This window comes from Xenopus laevis, chromosome 1S, assembly GCF_017654675.1.
Source record: "Xenopus laevis strain J_2021 chromosome 1S, Xenopus_laevis_v10.1, whole genome shotgun sequence".
NCBI lineage: Eukaryota > Metazoa > Chordata > Amphibia > Anura > Pipidae > Xenopus > Xenopus laevis.
The window spans coordinates 71,213,248-71,230,981 of NC_054372.1; the positions used below are offsets into that span (position 1 = coordinate 71,213,248).

Genomic DNA, 17,734 nt, shown 5'->3' on the forward strand with positions numbered 1-17,734 from the left:
TATTCGGTTCACATGGTGTGGTGAATCTTATGGTAAGGTACTCACGATGAGCGTTAAAAGGAATGTTTAACAGTAGCCTCTCCAGGTAACTCCAAAATCCACAGCTTTAAAGAAATGCGCTGACATAGTGTAAAACCGTCATTTTTTTAATCACCAATAAAGTCACCAATAAAGTAAAAATTAAACTCATAATGTTACTGTTAAAATTAGCATATAAACTTTTAAAAGTCACCACTTTGCCGGGTCTCCAGGCAGTCGGTATACCGTATATACTCGCGTATAAGCCGAGTTTTTCAGCACCCAAAATGTGCTGAAAAACTCGACCTCGGCTTATACGCGGGTCATACGCCAATCCCTCACCGGATCCCTCACCTCCCTCTCCCATAGCGCATCAGGACTCTGTGACTGACGATCGCCGCCCGGAGCAGGTCCAGGAGCTCCGGGCGGCGCGTCCTTCCCTGCCGGCGTCCTTCCAAAATGGCGGCGCCCATGGCCGCCACGTGGGTAGAGGCGCCGGCGCCGCTACCCACGTGGCGGCCATGGGCGCCGCCATTTTGGGAGCGACGCCGGCAGGGAAGGACGCGCCGCCCGGAGCTCCTGGACCTGCTCCGGGCGGCGATCGTCAGTCACAGAGTCCTGATGCGCTATGGGAGAGGGAGGTGAGGGATCCGATATTACGGGATTTGAATTTCTTATACGCTGTTTGCTTGGGGAAGTGCAATCCTTATTCTCAGCAGGGCTGTCTATATGACTAGAGGAGCGTTCCTGTACAAAGTACAGATTGATTTTCAATCAGCCCCTAGGCTTATACACGAGTCAATAAATTTTTCCAGTTTTCTTAGGTAAATTAGGTACCTCGGCTTATACACGGGTCGGCTTATACACGAGTATATACGGTAGATGGAATCTGTATCTATAAAAAAAAAATGTTCTGAGTGTGCATGCCCAATACATTTTCTATATCCACAAAGGACCGACCGCCTTCTAGGTTACTGCTGGGTTTGGACGTTTGCAGATCCAGACATACGTGCACCCGAGCTCTCTATGCCAGGTCAGTTTTGGAGCATTTTAGTGATGTCACTGGATCAGGAGCACCTGGGCACATGCACTCAACTTGCCTGCCTTCTCCCAGCAGGTACGCCAGACCAGATCCAGCTCAAATAATATTAAATATTAAAACAAAACAGAAATAACAATTGAAAAAAAATTAGATGGGCTCCTGATGACACTGGGGCCCTAGGTTATAGCATATGGTAGCATGTGCTTTAATCCACCCCTGTAACTACAATTACCAAAAAGCAGCGTTTAAAAGTGACTGTGTGCTTTGTTATTATAGTATAGGAATGAAAATGAGTCGTATACTATTTAAGAGTTATCATACTTTTGTTTTTTAAAACAAAACTAAAAAAATAGCCTAGCTGCAAAGATGATGGCAGCAAAAACAAGAGAATGTCAAAAATGGATCTTTTTACTGAGGAAGCAAAAAGTAGACAAAAATAGCCACAATGGCACACTTGGTGCATAGAAACACAGGTCTCTGCAGTACCAATCCTGCTCTAAATGGAAAAATATTGTTTTTATCATTTCTCCCCAATGAGGCAAAAGTAAACACACGATCAAGGTTTTTCTGTTACCTTTTAAAAAGGGTTTATATTTTCAATATATTTGGATCTAACCACAAGATGGCGTCTTTTATTTTTACAGCCTAAAATACGCTTCTGTTTATTATTTTTACTGCCAACTCGTTTACAAAACAACATGGCATATGTAAATGATTCAAACCGCGAAAATTGCCTCAAGCTTCTTGAACCGTGCTGTATGTCTCCCAAGCATAGATCTGCAGCGAACATCTTCGCAACTCTACAGTCACTGCGGTCTGCACCACTGTGCGGATCATGGGGGTGTGTATACACAACCTGAACAATGTATGAGTTCACGCCCAGCCTCTTCAATTTACTACGTACACAAAGCACATTATGCTGTTCGAACTTGATGTTTTACGACCCCTGCGAGCCTACGTGTGCAAGGAAGTGCTTTCGAATGTCGGGCCAGATATTTCTCCACCCCCTCAGTGCACAGTTGCACTGACCCTCCCCACTTGGTGGCCATGTTCCTCCCACAGTGCCTGAGCAGCAGTCTTTGAGGGTGTCGGTCCTGGTTGGTGCGGAGTAACGCGTGGTGTGTGTGTGAGATTTCATTTTCTGGCACAGTAGCAGCATGGCAGTCGCAGTGGGCAGGCAGTCTGTAAGTACTACTCTCTCTCTTATTGTTACTGTTATCCCAATTATACATTGGAACCAGCCCTCGTGAGCTGCGGGCCAGTAAAGATCAGTGATCAGCTAGTCCCCGTCCAGTTCACATGTACGTTTACTGCCAAATCTGCCTCGCTAATCCATCTTGCTTCCCTATTTAGCCCTCTCAGCAGATCCTCCCAGAACTCCCCCCTGTGCATCCCATATCGTGAACCGCTAGGATGAATAAATCATCAGCATCACCTTTGTGAAAGCGTAGGCGGGAGTTATATAACTAAGTGATGGTATCCACATTCCCTGGCTGCTCTAGTTCTGGAATTGGGAAACACTGGAGGCTGTGGGTGGGGGCTTTCATATTGAGAAGGAAACTACATAGTTCATTCAACAAGTTTATGGGGGGACGGTGTTCTACCCGGAGGACTGTTGCCATTTAGCAGGCAGTGAACTACAATTTCTGTTTCTAGGAATGGAGCAGAAAACGTGTGTGTTTCTTTCTCTTAATATTTACCCCCTACATGTATAAGGATAGTCGAAGTCACCTGGGGGTTTCGATGACCTTTGGCCAACAGCCACTTGTTTATATATATAATAATCGTCAACTTAATCTCCTTTCCACAAATTGTAATATTGTGAAAACATTATTTTCATCATTTAATGATATTTGGAGCACAGGAGAGGGAACATTCCATTGTCTCAGGGAAAGCAAAATGGCATTTCTGTTCCATATTGGTAGTTTGAAATACACCTATATGTTAGTCTTGCTTTGCTGACTTATTAATACTAATATGTAAATAATATACACAACTTGGGATGTTTTCCTTTACATTTGACTACATCAGTAACTAGGAGTTTTGGCAGTTGTAGTTCAACGGCAGTCTCATTTGCAGAACCCATGGATGTAGGACCAAACAAATATAAAGGGGTGGTTCACCTTTAAGTTTAGTATGTTATAGAATTGGCAATTCTAAAGCTGGCCATAGACGCAAAGATCCGATCTTACGAATCGAGGATTCGTACGATTTTCAGACTGCGTGTGCAGAGTCCCGACATTTTTCGTCCCACGGAGATCGGTCGTTTTGGTCTATCGGCCAAGTTAAAAGATTTCTGTCGGCTGCCGATAATATCTCTGCGTGTATTGGCGATCGTACGATTTTCAGTGGGAGACTGTCACTAGCTTTTGTCGGATATAACTTTCGTACGATTGCTGTCAGGGGCAGAACATCAGCTGATCTGTTCTTTTACTACTTTATTTGATCGGAATGGTTCATGGCAGGTCGGGAGATGAGAAAGTCTGATCGTTTTGAGGATTCAAACAATCGGACCTTTGCATGGCCAGCTTTAGAAACTTTTCAATTGGTCTTCATTTTTTATTCTTTTATTTTTTTTAATTATTTGCCTTTCTGTTCTGATTTTTCTAGCTTTCATATGGGGGGTCAATGACCCCATTTAAAAGCAAATGCTCTGTAAAGCTACACATTTATTGATATTGCTACTTTTAATTACTCATCTTTCTATTCAGGTCCTCTACTATTCATATTCCAGTCACTTGTACAAATCAATGCATGGTTGCTAGGGTAATTTGGACCCTAGCAACCAGATTGCTGAGAGTGGAGAGCTGCTAAATAACTCAAAAACCACAAATAATACACCAATTGCAAATTGTCTCAGAATATCACTCTCTACATCATATTAAAAGTTAACTCAAAGGTAAACAACACTTCAAATGTATTTGCAAATTTACTTAGTGTGTCCATTGAATGCTGCTTCCAGCCCACCAGTAAAATGCTTCATGCCAATTATAATTTATAGGGAAGACATATGTCCCATATGTTACTGCCAGTATTTTGTTTTCTCCAGAAAAGATGGCAACCCTAATTGTGTGGTTTTCCTCTGAAAATGGTGTGTGTGTGGGTTTGCCACGTGTTAGTGGTGGTAATTATAATGGTGATCATAATTATAATGTGGAATAAAATGTTTTAAGAGCCCATCCCATTCAGTTGTGTATGCCAGCATTAGCAGTATAGGGTATATTAAGGATTCGGTAATAGCAAGGTAATAGCAAGCTGGTAAATGTTGTGTAGTGGGTGGGGATGCTTTTCATAACTCCATAGTTACAAGCTATACTATCCTTATTTATCCAGTGTATCTCTTCCTCAGTCATACTTACCATATACTTTTTCTTTCACTATAAAATAACACAATCTCTCTGTAATTTGAACATAGGGGTGGATTTTAACATCAAAGATTGTGGTAAAGCTAATTTAGAAAGGAAATAATGTGGCTCTTTGGATCCAGAAAGTATAGATTAAGAGTCAACAGGGTTTATTCTGATTTCGCTTACGATAAATCTGGCATCTTGTACGTCAGCAAGAGGTGTTAGAGGTTAGACTATTCAACGTGAAGGCATCTCTTTGTTGCCTCCAATAACCGGATGGAGAGGCCTCACCCCATCCCGCTCACTGTCTTCCCCCTTCCAGCTCTTGGACAAACAGTTATCATTTCCTTTCTGAGAGAGAGAGAGAGAGGGAAAATAGAACATGACTATCTTCTGTGTGTCGGTATATTGTATGGAAGCTCTGTACCCACAGAAGCAGGCCTGTGGCTTCCCTGCTAGCAGACTTCCCTGCTTCTTTGTTCTGTGATCATGAGTTTGTGCAAATGTTTCAATTCAAACCAGTCCGCTCCTTACACGTTTTAAAATGTAATCCTCGTAACAAGGATGTGCGTTCAGAACTTTTTTGCTATTAATAAATCGGTGCTCGTAAATCATGTGCTTGTTTACACAAAGAGAAGAGTTATTAAACTAGCTAGATTTTTATGCTTAATATGGAAAAAGATAGCTCCTGAGTTCTTGTAGTTAATGGAAAAGTAACGCCAAAAAATGAGTGTCCTAAAGTAATGAAAATATTATGTACTGTTATGCTGCACTGTTAAAACTGGTGTGTTGAATTCAGAATAATAAACTAGATGATCCAAACTAAGATGTAATTAATCTTTATTGGACGCAGAACCAGTCTATTGGGTTTATTTCTACAGGATTTTCTAGTAGGCTTAAGGTATGAATATCCAATTTGGACAGAGACAACTTCTTTCTAATTTTGGTTCTGTACATTACCACAATGAATTTTAAATGAGAAAACTCGGATGCAGTTAAACTACAGACTTTCTGCTTTAATTCAGTGGGTTGAACAAAAATATTGCATAAAAATTTGAGGATCTAAAGCCTTTTTTTTTTAACCCAATCACTTAAAGGGATACTGACGTGGAAAAACATGTTTTTTACAAAATGTATCAGTTAATAGTGCTACTACAGCAGAATCCTGCAATGAAATCCGTTTTTCAAAACAAGAAATGGATTTTTTTATATCTAATTTTAAAATTTGCTATGGGGCTAGACATTTTGACATTTCCCAGCTGCCCTCAGGTCATGTGACTTGTGCTCTGATAAACTTCAGTCACACTTTACTGCTGCACTGCAAGTTGGAGTGATGTCATTACCCCTCCCTCCTACAAGCTGCTGTAATGTAAATAGAGCCTTGTCTGCTGAGCCTGTCAATTGAACAATAGGCAGGTATTAAGATAAGCTCCCACTGACACCACTTCAGAAGGACTGAAATAAAATAGTCCTGTGATCACTGCCCCCACTTACGTTTCAAAAAAAAAAAATAAAAAAAAATATATATATATATATATATACACACACACACAATTCATTTTGGACACTGGAAAAATATTTTATATAGATAGTTTATATTTGTTTACACAAAAATGAAACAAACACAGGCGTACACTCCCAGGACTGATGACAGGGAATAGAAAAAAAGGATAAAATAAGGAGGACATATTGAAAACCAGGAAAATTTAAGAGGAAGTCTGGGAAGGGTTAAAATAGCTCATGAAAAGGAGGCAGTAAGTATTTAATGTAAAAAGAAGTATTGCAGGCAGGAAAGGAGCAAGGTCTGTGTGAGGTGGATAGCAGAGGGAACTCACAGCTCCTTTACCTCATCTAGTAACCAGTAAAACTAACTAGGAAGGCAGCAAGAAGAGAAAGCTCCCCCCTCCAAAGGAAAGCAAAGAACAAACTTACAGAACTGCAGGAGCTTTGATAGTGTCTGTGGGAGGTGGGGCTGCTAGTGCAGCTGTAGAGCAGAACGTAGGAAAGTGAAAGTAATTGCTTCCCTGCAAACCATGTGACCGCTCTCCTCCAAACATCACACGCATGGGCAGAGAGGGGAGGGGGAGTGTACACCTGGATTCTCATGTCGTAGTGCGACTTGGCTTTTCATTACAGAGTGGCTGCCTCCAAGCACACAGGTAATGCTGTGCCTGCTGTTAGAGCAGCACAGGATGAATGTGTAATGAGCAAAAATGGAAGCCCCCATGACAAAATACAAACTAAAATAACTTATGCATGGATTTGTGGATTAACATTTTATTTGCCAGACAGTGTTTATGGATGTGTGTTTTTTATAAAAATGCAAAAAAAAATTCTTTTTTTAAAATGACGACAGATTCCCTTTAATTTCATGGGCAACCCGACTTCTTAAACCCCATGGTTATATTCATCTGTAGTTCAGGAATGTCAAAATCTTTTTCCTCAGGCTCTCCATGCAGTCAATGGGGGTCATTTATCAACACTGGGCAAATTTGCCCATGGGCAGTAACCCATGGCAACCAATCAAATTGCTGCATTCATTGTTCTTGCGGCTGGCTTTAAAAAGCTAATCACTTATTGGTTGCTATAGGTAACTGCCCATGGGTAAATTTGCCCAATGTTGATAAATGAGCCCCAATGACTGATTGATGGTAGTGGGATTTTGAATTCAAATTAATTGTTGAAGGTGTGAAACTATGCCAATGAGGCTGTCTTTGTTAAAGGGGTTGTTCACCTTTGAGTATGATGTAGAGCAGGGATCCCCAACCATTTGAAGCCGTGAGCAACATTCAGAAGTAAAAGGAGTTGGGGAGCAACACTAGCATGAAAAATGTTCTTGGGGTGCCAAATAAGTGCTGTGATTGGCCATTTGGTAGCCCCTATGTGGACTGTAAACCTACATTGAGTCTCTGTTTGGCAGTGCACCTGGTTTTTAAACAACCAAAACTTGCCTCCAAGCCTGGAATTCAAAAATAAGCACCTGCTTTGAGGCCACTGGGAGCAACATCCAAGGGGTTGGAGAGCAACATGTTGCTCACGAGCTACTGGTTGGGGATCACTGATGTAGAGAGTGATATTATGAGACAATTCGCAATTGGTTTTCATTTTTTATGTGTTTTTTGTTATTTAACTTTTCATTCACAGCTTTCCAGTTTGCTCTTTCAGGCATCTGGTTGCTAGGGTCCAAATTACTAAAGCAACCATGCATTGTTTTGAGTAAGAGACTGGAATATGAATAGGAGAGTGCCTGAATAGATAAATAAGTAATAACAATTAGCTATAATGCTAAGGTTGTAGCCTTACAGAGCATTTGTTTTTAGATGAGGTCATTTGAAAGCTGGAAAGTGTTAGAGTTAGAAGGCAAATAATTTAAAAACTATAAAAAAAAGACAACCAATTGAAAAGTTTCTTAAAATTGGCTATTCTATAATATACTAAAAGTTAACTTAAAGGTGACAGATCAGACATTTTAAATATTACCTTAAGGGTAATGTTGCAGGCATCCCATGAATGTATGCAGTGACAGCAATGCAATCCTCCAGACAGTGTCCATGGGGGGAGGATTTAGCCCACAAACACTTAAATAATATGCATTCTCTGGCCAATAACCGTCCCACCAGGAAAAACACCACCATTGTAACCGCTGCATATGACTTTTGCCTCAGGCTCCATGCCTCTATTCACATGTTGTTGGGTTAACTGACCTTTTTGCACTAGTCTATGCCTAATTGTTGTGCTTTGTAGAATGGTTACTGCAGATGGAAGTCTAAATTGATGTGAGTAGTTTGTTATTGCCTCTAAGCTCAGACAAGGTCCAGCTGTTATGGCTCAGAGTTAAGTGCAAGACAGACTTATTTTGTACATTCCTTTGTGGGAAAGTATTTTGCCCCTACACACATTGGGTTAGACAGTAACCATTATCCCTTGCATGTTCTGTTACTAACTCCATTTACTTTTGTTTGGTGGCCCCATTTTTAATTTCAACAAAAAAGCCTAGTTTGTATATTTAAATTTGTACCCTTATGATTATTTGTGTTCAAAATGGATCAGTAACGGAACAGTAACATCAAAAAAAATTAGTGTTTTAAAGTAAAGAAAATGTAGTTTTGCCCCACACTACTTAAATTGGTGTGCTTTAGAAACACTAATTTGTTGATGTTACTGTATTTTGAAAGTATTTTGAAGTAATGAAAATCATGTACTGATCCGTCTGCTTCAGAAACACTACTATAGTTCATATAAACAAGTTGCTGTGTAGCAATGGGGGGAATGGGGGGAAAAGGCTATATGGCACAAGTTAAATAGTGGATAACCGATAACCCTATTATGTTCTACAGATTTTTTATCTGCTGTGTAACCTGAGCTGTTTCTCCTCTGAATGGCTGCCCTCATTGCTACACAGCAGCTCATTTATATAAACTATTGTAGTCTTTCTGAAGCAAACCCAGCAGACTTACCAGTGCAGGGCAATACTGCATTATATTTGTATTACTTTAAAACACTTTCCAATTTTGATGTTACTGTTCCTTTAACAAGCTGCTGTATAGCAATAGAGAGAAATAGAGAATTGAAATAGCGCAAAGGCCAGGGGCACACCAAGGAGATCTTTTTGCCTCCTTGGGCTTTTTATTTTTTTGGGATGGAGGATGTACAAATGTGATGCATTTTAACACTTATATTGCTAGGGCCATATGATATAGACTATTGCAGAAAATCTGCTGGCTTGCTTCCTGAAGGCAGGATGGATTTCTGCAATGCAATAAAATTGTTGCGTTTAGATGCCAAAATCACACACGTCTGCCTGCACCCTAGCAGAGAGACCATGCTTCTGGGTGCAGCCAGAGGAGGAGTAGAGCCTCTGCCTGCGGAGAAATGCAGGCCCGAGATCCACAATTGTCTGGCCTTGGCAAATACCGCTACATGTAGCTCTACCTTTCAGTGGAGCTATGGGAGTTTTGTGCATTAGAGCAGATCTGTTTTCCACCGTTTCCTGTGGAGGAAAGCAGACAATCTACTTAGTGTGCCCTTGGCCTCAATGGCACAGTTTGAATAGCCGATAACGGGTAAGCTCTGTATATTCTACAAAGCTTATGTATGTTACCTGAGCCTTTTCTCCTCTGAATGGCTTCCCCCATGGCTACACAGCAGCTTATTTATACATGGCTATATAACTATAGTAGTGTTTCATGCAGGGCAACTACACGTTATATTTTAATTACTCCAAAATGTCAGTGTTCCTAAAACCAGAAAACAACTCTAGGCATATCTGCTCACTGCAAGCTAGAGCTAACATAAGGAGTTGCTTAAACCACAAGAGAATTTGCAATATTTCTATTATAAAACCCTAGTTTAACATTTTTGTAGGGGGTTGTCAATTTCAAAGACTCCCCTGTTGGCACTGTATTCTGTATTCCACCATATGGGAAATCATGCTTTGCTATCTGTTTTTACTTGCAGTGATGAGTGAAACACAATTTTAAAGGAAACTAAAGCTTAACTAAAGAAGCAGGTTAGAAATGTTGTGCATTATGTTTTGGGCCAAAGCAGGAAAGATCTGTTCCTCTGAAGATACCCCAGTAGCTCTCCAGCTTCTTTTCTGCTGATTGACTGCACATGCTCTGTGCTGCTGTCACTGAACTATTGACCAACTCACAATATACAGTACACATAGAATATAAATGTCACCATATAAGGCTAATTAGTAATTAATACAGATATAGGTATGGGATCTGTTAACCAGAAACCCCTTATCCTGAAAGCTCTGAATTATGGAAAGCCCATGGGCTTCATTTTATCTGAATAATCCAAATTTAAAAATGGAATAATAAACCTGTACCTTGTACTTGATCCAAACTAAAATATAATTAATATTTATTGGTAGCAAAACCAGCATACTGTGTATATTTATGTTTTTGTGTCTGTACATGATTTTCTAGTAGACTTAAGGTGTGATGATCCAAATTATGGAAAGATCTGTTATCCAGGCAACCCAAGGTCCAGAGCATTCTGGATAACAGGTCCCATACCTGTACTTACTACATGGCAGCACAGAACCTGTGCAACTAGCATCAAAATGTAACAATCAGCGCGGTATCATCATCTTATATTACAAGCCAACCTCAATTTCTTGTTGATAATTTGCAACAAACCCTAATTTAGCTTCTCAACAGCTCCTCAGAGCCCACTGAGCATGTGAGTGTCGCAGACATTTTCTAAGATGGTGACCCCCTGTGACCAATTCGAAGTCTTGGATCATTGCTGCTATTGAGAAGATGAAACTTTAGCCTGGTGCAATAAGTTCAGTGTCTAAAATATGACATTTATAGCCCTATTAATTTTTAGGGTTTAGTTCTCCTTTAAGGCAAGGTCTTCCTTGAGATTTACTTTTATTTTATCTAAATAGTGATGGCACCTTAAGGCTAATGCTGCAAGGGACTAATTGCTAGCCCCTACACTAGCATCAGCCTTCTTCCTTGCCTTGCACCCAGAACCATTGTGTCGACCCTGGTACAGACTCAAGTAGCAGGTTTTGGCCCGAAATGTGTGAGTAAGCAGTGTCGAGATCTGCAGTATATGCCTGCACCCTGGCTGATGCAGTGGGTCAGGGTGCAGGCAAGGAAGAAGGCTAATGCCAATGTTTTGCTTGTGTTTTTCTGCAGGCCGTGAATCATCCCCATGTGGAATTCATCTTACATAGCACTTTACAGAGATTATACATCATTCATATCAGTCCCTGCCCCAATGAAGTTTACAGTCTAAGGCAGGCCCGGACTGGCAATCTGTGGGTTCTGGCAAATGCCAGAGGGTCTGCTATAAGGTCCCATAGAAAGTCAGTATTTAGTGGGCTGTTTGGGTCTCTGTGAACCTGAAATGCCAGGGCCTATTTTAATTCTCAGTCCGGACCTGGTCTAAGGGGACATTTACACACTGTAGGGTCAGTTTTTCTTTTTTTATCTGGAGTGTTTTGCAGCTGGCCATTTTGCTAGGTTGCACAGGGGTCACTGACTATTGCTAAGGTTACCATCTGGCCAGTATTTAACCCTTTGCCTGCCAAGCACGTACACTGTATCACTGTGTCACATAATAAACTATCGGGGGCCTTTGTTCACAGAAGGCCAATCGGCAGCTGAGAAAATTCATATGCACTATTTTCATTTGGGGTCCGCAAATCTTGGCTGCTTTGGTATAGCTATGTATATTGGACATAAAACTGTTCAGCAGACCCTTGGCATCAATATTTAGGGTGTTTTCCAATTGTATGTAAGAAATTTGGTGAAATAAATGTGGCCAATTACAATATTTTTAGTCAATTTCCAGAAATGTAAAAACCACTGCCTTTATTGACATATTTAGGAAAGGTTTGTGGCTTTTACTTTGGTGTAGAAAGACATGCATACCCATTTGGATTTGGGGGAATGTGTACTTTCCGAAAATATATGGTTTTCTGGGGTGAACGTACTTTTTTGCGCCCCGCCCCGAAACTATGTAAAAGTGGTGATTTTCCACTATCTGAAATTTTACAGAACTGATAGCTCAAATGGGGTGTCTTCATTTTCGGGCCCCTATATGCCACATGCTTAAGTAAACTTATACATATTGGGCATCAAACTGTTCAGTGAACTCCTGGCAATCATATTTAGGGTGTTTTACATTGATAGCTAATGATGTGTGGGAGATTTCTATATAAAAAAATTATAGCTTTAGGAAAGAAATTGCATCTTGGTAGATTGGAGTACATGGATATATTTACCCATTTTTGATTCTCCAGAATCTGTTCTTTCTAATAACAGTAAATCTATTGTTAGTGGAATATATTTGATATTGGTGCTTTCAGGAGACATAGACCTTTCCAAATCTGCTGTGTTCTTGTACATAAAATAAATTATGTTTCTGACATATGTGATTGTACTTTGTGAAACATGATTTTATTAGATACTTAGAAGTCTATATGTTTTACAGAAGTGGAATTACACCAAAATTTAGCATATTTTGAAAGCTCAGGTTGTTGAAAAAAAAACAATATATTGTTTTCCTGACTAAACTAAAAGACTCCCCCAGGAAAGGCCCTTAAAGTGAAAGAGTACAAAATGTCTAAAAACTGCTTGGTAGTAGATGTTCGCATTTAGGACAAAATGGCTGGTAGGTAAAGGGTTAACACCCTGCCTGTAAAAATGGTACTTGATGCCAATATTATAATAGGTAAAAATTAATCAAAAAGGTGGCAACAGAACATACAGCATGACACCTTTTCAAAACCGTGCCATAGTTGAAGCAAGATGATGGATATTGAGGCAGTCAAGGTTCATAGTCTGATACATTGCAGAAAGTAGTCATGGATTGATTTGGATTGAGAGCATAAATGGGTTGGTGGGGAGTTTGGTAGGGGTCCAAATCCAAAAATTCTTTATTTGTTGTATCCAGTGTTCTCCCCAGGATTTTTTCTTCTTAGGGGAGGTATGAAAAAGAATCCATGGGGCAGGATTTGGGTGGGTTATATATGTCTCAATTTTAGTTGTCCATTTAAATTTGAAAATTATTAAAACTAGGTTTACGTTGATGCCTTTCTATATAAACAGGATCCAGTTTTTACAACACTTCTGTCTCTATGTGAGTACTGCAGACAGGTTGAGCAATCCAATGGTTAAACAATATGTGACCCAAACTAAACAAATTTCAGTAAAGGTTCTTCTTTATTACTTGGATACACTGGATATACCTTCCTTCTATTGTGGATGATTAATCTGAAAGACTATTTCAGACTACTTTCAAGAAACGAAGCATCATTTAAGATCTCCCGCTAATTCACATTACTTTTTGTCACAGAAACAATGAAGTGAATGTTTTAACCTTCCTGGCACTAGTTTGCATATGCAATTTATGGTTCAGCTTCAGTTCCCTATTCGGTCAAATCTTGCATAGGGGATTCAGCCGAATGCATTCGGTGTATCTCTAGTAATTTCCTATGTAGTTATATGTAGGGATGGGCGAATTTTTTCGCCTCGTTTCGCCGAAAAAATGACGCCCATAGACTCGTATGGCAGCGTGCGTCGGAAAAAAAAGACGCGCGTCAAAACAGTTTCGCCGCGCGACAAAATTTTTTTGACGCCCATAGACTTTAATGGGCGTCTGCGACATTTCGCCGGCGGCGAATTTTTGGCGAAGCGAAACTGGTCAAATTCGCCCATCCCTGGTTATATGGTGTGACTCATGTCACCTCTTTGCTACTAGTACATGTTTCTGCCACTAATCTGTAAGTATTTGTTTACCCTGTATAATAAACCTAACCATGGTTTAATTATATTGAATTTAAAATTAGTGTACAGTTGCTGTACCTAGTAAAAAATCTTCTCATTCTGTCTTGGTAAATATTTGATTAGCTATTAAATGTGATAGGTTCAAGTTAACTTTTTAGTGTATTAGTAATTCCCCCCCCCCACGCGCCCAAAATGCTGCACTAAATTAAAAAATTGTCATGATTTTTATGGTGTGGTTTTATTTCTAAATTACACTATTAACACTGCAAATAATTCATGAATGTAAAATTTCATTCCTGACCCAACAAGTGTGTGGTTTTTTTTTTTTAGTTGTACTAATGGTGTGTAGGCAGTCATCTCGGATTATTTTGCCTGGTCATGTGCTTTCAGAAAGAGCCAGCACTTCAGGATGGAATAGCTTTCAGACAGTTGTTTCCCCAAAATTAAAAATCTGTTTGCTCTTTTGAAAACCGATTTCAGTGCAGAAGTCTGCTATAGCCGCACTATTATATTAACTCATGCATTTTGAAAAAACAAAATGTTTTCCCATGACCGTATCCCTTTAAACATGCCACTACCTCTTTATGTAAAAACAGTTGTTCTATTTGGCCAGTATCCTGCTTTACTGTTTCCAAGCAACAAATTGGCATGTGCTTAATATGAGACAAAGGCAAATGTTGCTATGCAGAATAGTAGTAATTATATGTAGTCTCTCTAAACGTAGGTGTCAGTCTTGTCTTCTGCCACCTAGTACACTGCACTCAAAGATAGTGGTTGGCAGTTGTTAAAGGGGACCCGTCACCCAAAAAAATTATTCAAAATCCTATTTTATCACATTAGTCAAGCAAAATGAACTTTAATTACACTATATAAATTATTTGAACCTTGCTTCCTTCAGTCTGGGATTTCAAAATTATAGCAAGCAGGCAGGAGCCATTTTGTGCACACTGTTATTAAGACAAGCCTTGTATCATCTCAGAATCTTGTTTGTGCACCAGAATAGGGGACCCGATGTCCATCCCCATGTACTGGTTATACAATTAAATGGTAAAGAGAACAGGGGAATGTGGGGAGAGCAGTGACATCTAGGAAGTGCTGAATGGAAAGTGAAAGTAATTGTCTGCCCCGCCTCTATGCCACTGGCATAGAGGAGTGGCAGACAATATTTGATTGACAGCTGAGATTTTTAAATGAGCTTACAAAAGCTATGAATGCTTTAATAAAAAATAGAAATTGGATTTCATGTTTAATTTGAAAAGGACTTTTATTATACAGATTTTTGTGTCTGGGTGACAGGTCCACTTTAAGGGAGCAGTGGAAACTGTCTCCTGCTCTGTTCTGTTTGCCCTATGCTCCCTTTGTGTGCAAAACTCTGCCTGTGTGTACCCTGCTCTGCCTTTGGAACATAAGCCTGGTATTTGTTCTGGGGCTTTGTTCGCATTTGAAAACTATTGTTAGGGGCCCCTAAGGTGTTTAATCATGTGCTGAGGGAGATGCTATGTTATCCACAGGGGAGGAGGCATATGGATTTAAGGGTAGGTCTTAAAGGAACAGTTCAGTGTAAAAAATAAAAACTGGATAAATATATAGGTTGTCCAAAAAAAAAAAAAAAAAATTGTTTCTTATATTCTTAGTTAGTTAAATGTAATATATAAAGGCTGGAGTGAGCAGCTGTCTAACAAAATAGACATTCGCTCACTCCAGCCCTTATATGTTACTTTGTGGCTAACTAAATATATTAGAAACATTTTTTATTTTGCACAACCTTTCTATTTAACCAGTTTTCCTGCTTTTCAGCTCTCTAACTCTGAGTTAGTCAGCGACTTGAAGGGGGCCACATGGGATATAACTGTTCAGTGAGTTTGGAATTGATCCTTAGCATTCAGCTCAGATTCAAAAGCAACAGTTATGACCCATGTGACCCCCATCAAGTCACTGATTGGTTGCTGCCTGGTAACCAGTGGAATCAGTGGAAACCAAGAGAGCTGTACGGCAGGAAGTCATGTTCTGTACTGTTATGTTAGACATCCAGTCACTCCAGCCTTTATACATTATATTTTTGGCTAACTATATTGAAAACATTTTTGTATTTTTTATAGTCTATTTACCCACTTTTTATTTTTATACTAAACTTTTCCGTTAATATTACTTTTCTATTTTCATATATGAGCAATTATTTGGTCTTTTGGTGTGCTACCACTATTAATGTCTACATGTTATTGTGGAAACATGGGTGTGGTTTAAAAACAGGGAGTGGTCAACAGTGGCTTCCATTATCGGCCCTCCACCAAGAAGGCCAGAAAAATGCCAGCCCTAGGTACCACAGAAGTTGGACTGCACTGCTTTAGGCCATTGGCTTTGTGGTAACTCTCCCTTTCTTTTGAAATTTGGCCTCCGACCCATAGCTCATCTAGTTAACATATATGAAATGTGTAATAGTTGTGCATGTATTTCTTAAGTTCACCAGCATTGTAATTAGCAATTTCTTTCACATTTACCAATACAGTATTTGTTTGTGGCTCTTACTCATTGTCTATTTTAATTTTTCAGTTTTTTAACATGTTTGTAAATGTGTTTCTGTGTCAGTTAAATCTATGGAGCTTATGTAATTTACACATTTTACAGTTAATCGTCCAAAAATGTCTTTTGTGCTCACATTCAGACCTATAGTTGGCAATTGTATGATGAATGTAATGCAGCAATGAAAGCTGCAGAGAAATGGGAGCCACCCTATATATGTATGTTTTGTTTATGCATGTGGCATTTGGGTATTCAGCAGGTGTTCATTCCACATCCCTGATCCCAGCTATGCTATGTTGTGCATGAGATTGGAATCCTTACAATGCTGCATTCTGCCTTTATAAGGTATACAGTTGTCTTGGGAATAATATGCATTCACATATATTGTTAATAGGCCATTAAAGGAACAGTAACACCAAAAATTAAGTTTTTAAAAGTAATGAAAATATAATGTACTGTTGCACTGCACTGTGTTTTTGCTTCATAAACTCTAATATAGTTTATATACTTGGGCTGCTGTGTAGCCATGGGGGCAGCCATTCAAAGATAAAAAAGGAGAAAAGGCACAGGACATAGAACAGATCACCTCTGAGTACAAAAGGATTCTTCAAAACTTATCTGTTATCTACTGTGTAGGCTGTGCTTCACCAGTGCTTTTACCAGTGCAGGCAACAGTACATTACATTGTATTCCTTTAAAACATTTTTTATTTCTTGGTGTAACTTTTCCTTTAAAGGAGACATATTGTGTAAAAAAACAAGAACCTGCCAGTGCATTATACTCCTTTAGATATAGAAGAATTGTGCTTAAAAAAGTAATATTTCAGGCTGATTTATTGAATATTTCTGTAAAAACTCTAATAACCCCTCCCTTCTCTTCCACTGCCTGCTCCCTGAATTCCGAGGCTGTGCAGAGGAGCTGGCGGCTCTCAGCTCACTGCACTGTAGGACAGGAACCAATCAGCAGCTAGCAGGACCTGATAGGGAAATGAAGCCTGTCTGTGCTTGTGTGACTGCAGGGCTGTGATTGGATGTCCCCCACCTACTGTGCTTCTGGCAGGGACCGCCCACTCCTTATTTGACGGCGACCAGAAAACATCTATAGCGAGCTCCCTTAGGATTAAAGAAGAAGGAAAGGCAAAAATCGTTGCCTATCTCCCTGTGATGCACTCCCAAAGACATCCTAAATCGCTGTAGTTGCAACTCACATATCGCAATCCAATCGCGTAGAATCCCTGTCCCTGTTCGGCTCGCATTTTCTGGCACGCAGGCGCCATGTTGGTAAGGTAGAGAACACTTGCTTTTCCTTTATCCACTTATTCCCCTTCCCCAAAAATAAAAAAATTGACCCCAGGAGCGCTGCGCACCACATGCGCTTGAAGATAAGTATTTGCTGTCCCCACTATAATTAAACGAAAATACCAGGGCGTCTCCTTAGCCCCCAGACGCGTAACCTGATTGGATGGGGGGCGTGGACATAAGAATTAATGATGATTGTGAGAAAGGCAGCTCCCGAAGACATGCGCATTAAACAGAAAGTCTGCCTAATGCGCC

At 39.9% G+C, this 17,734-nt stretch overlaps 1 protein-coding gene across 12 annotated transcripts in view; it reads left to right on the forward strand.

The window, feature by feature from the left end:
- The first annotated feature begins 1,873 nt into the window (after positions 1–1,873).
- septin11.S (septin 11 S homeolog) overlaps positions 1,874–17,734 on the forward strand; it is a 65,983-nt gene continuing 50,122 nt past the window's right edge. For 11 of the 12 annotated variants that reach the window (XR_005963988.1, XR_005963986.1, XR_005963987.1 and 8 more), the window contains exon 1: positions 1,874–2,244. Coding sequence is in view for 8 of the 12 variants with exons in the window: in XM_041575759.1 (XP_041431693.1) it covers positions 2,218–2,244 (27 nt within the window). In the remaining 4 variants the exon portion in view is untranslated. The remainder of the gene's footprint in view (positions 2,245–17,734) is intronic. The other variant, NM_001094186.1, reaches the window with a different exon arrangement.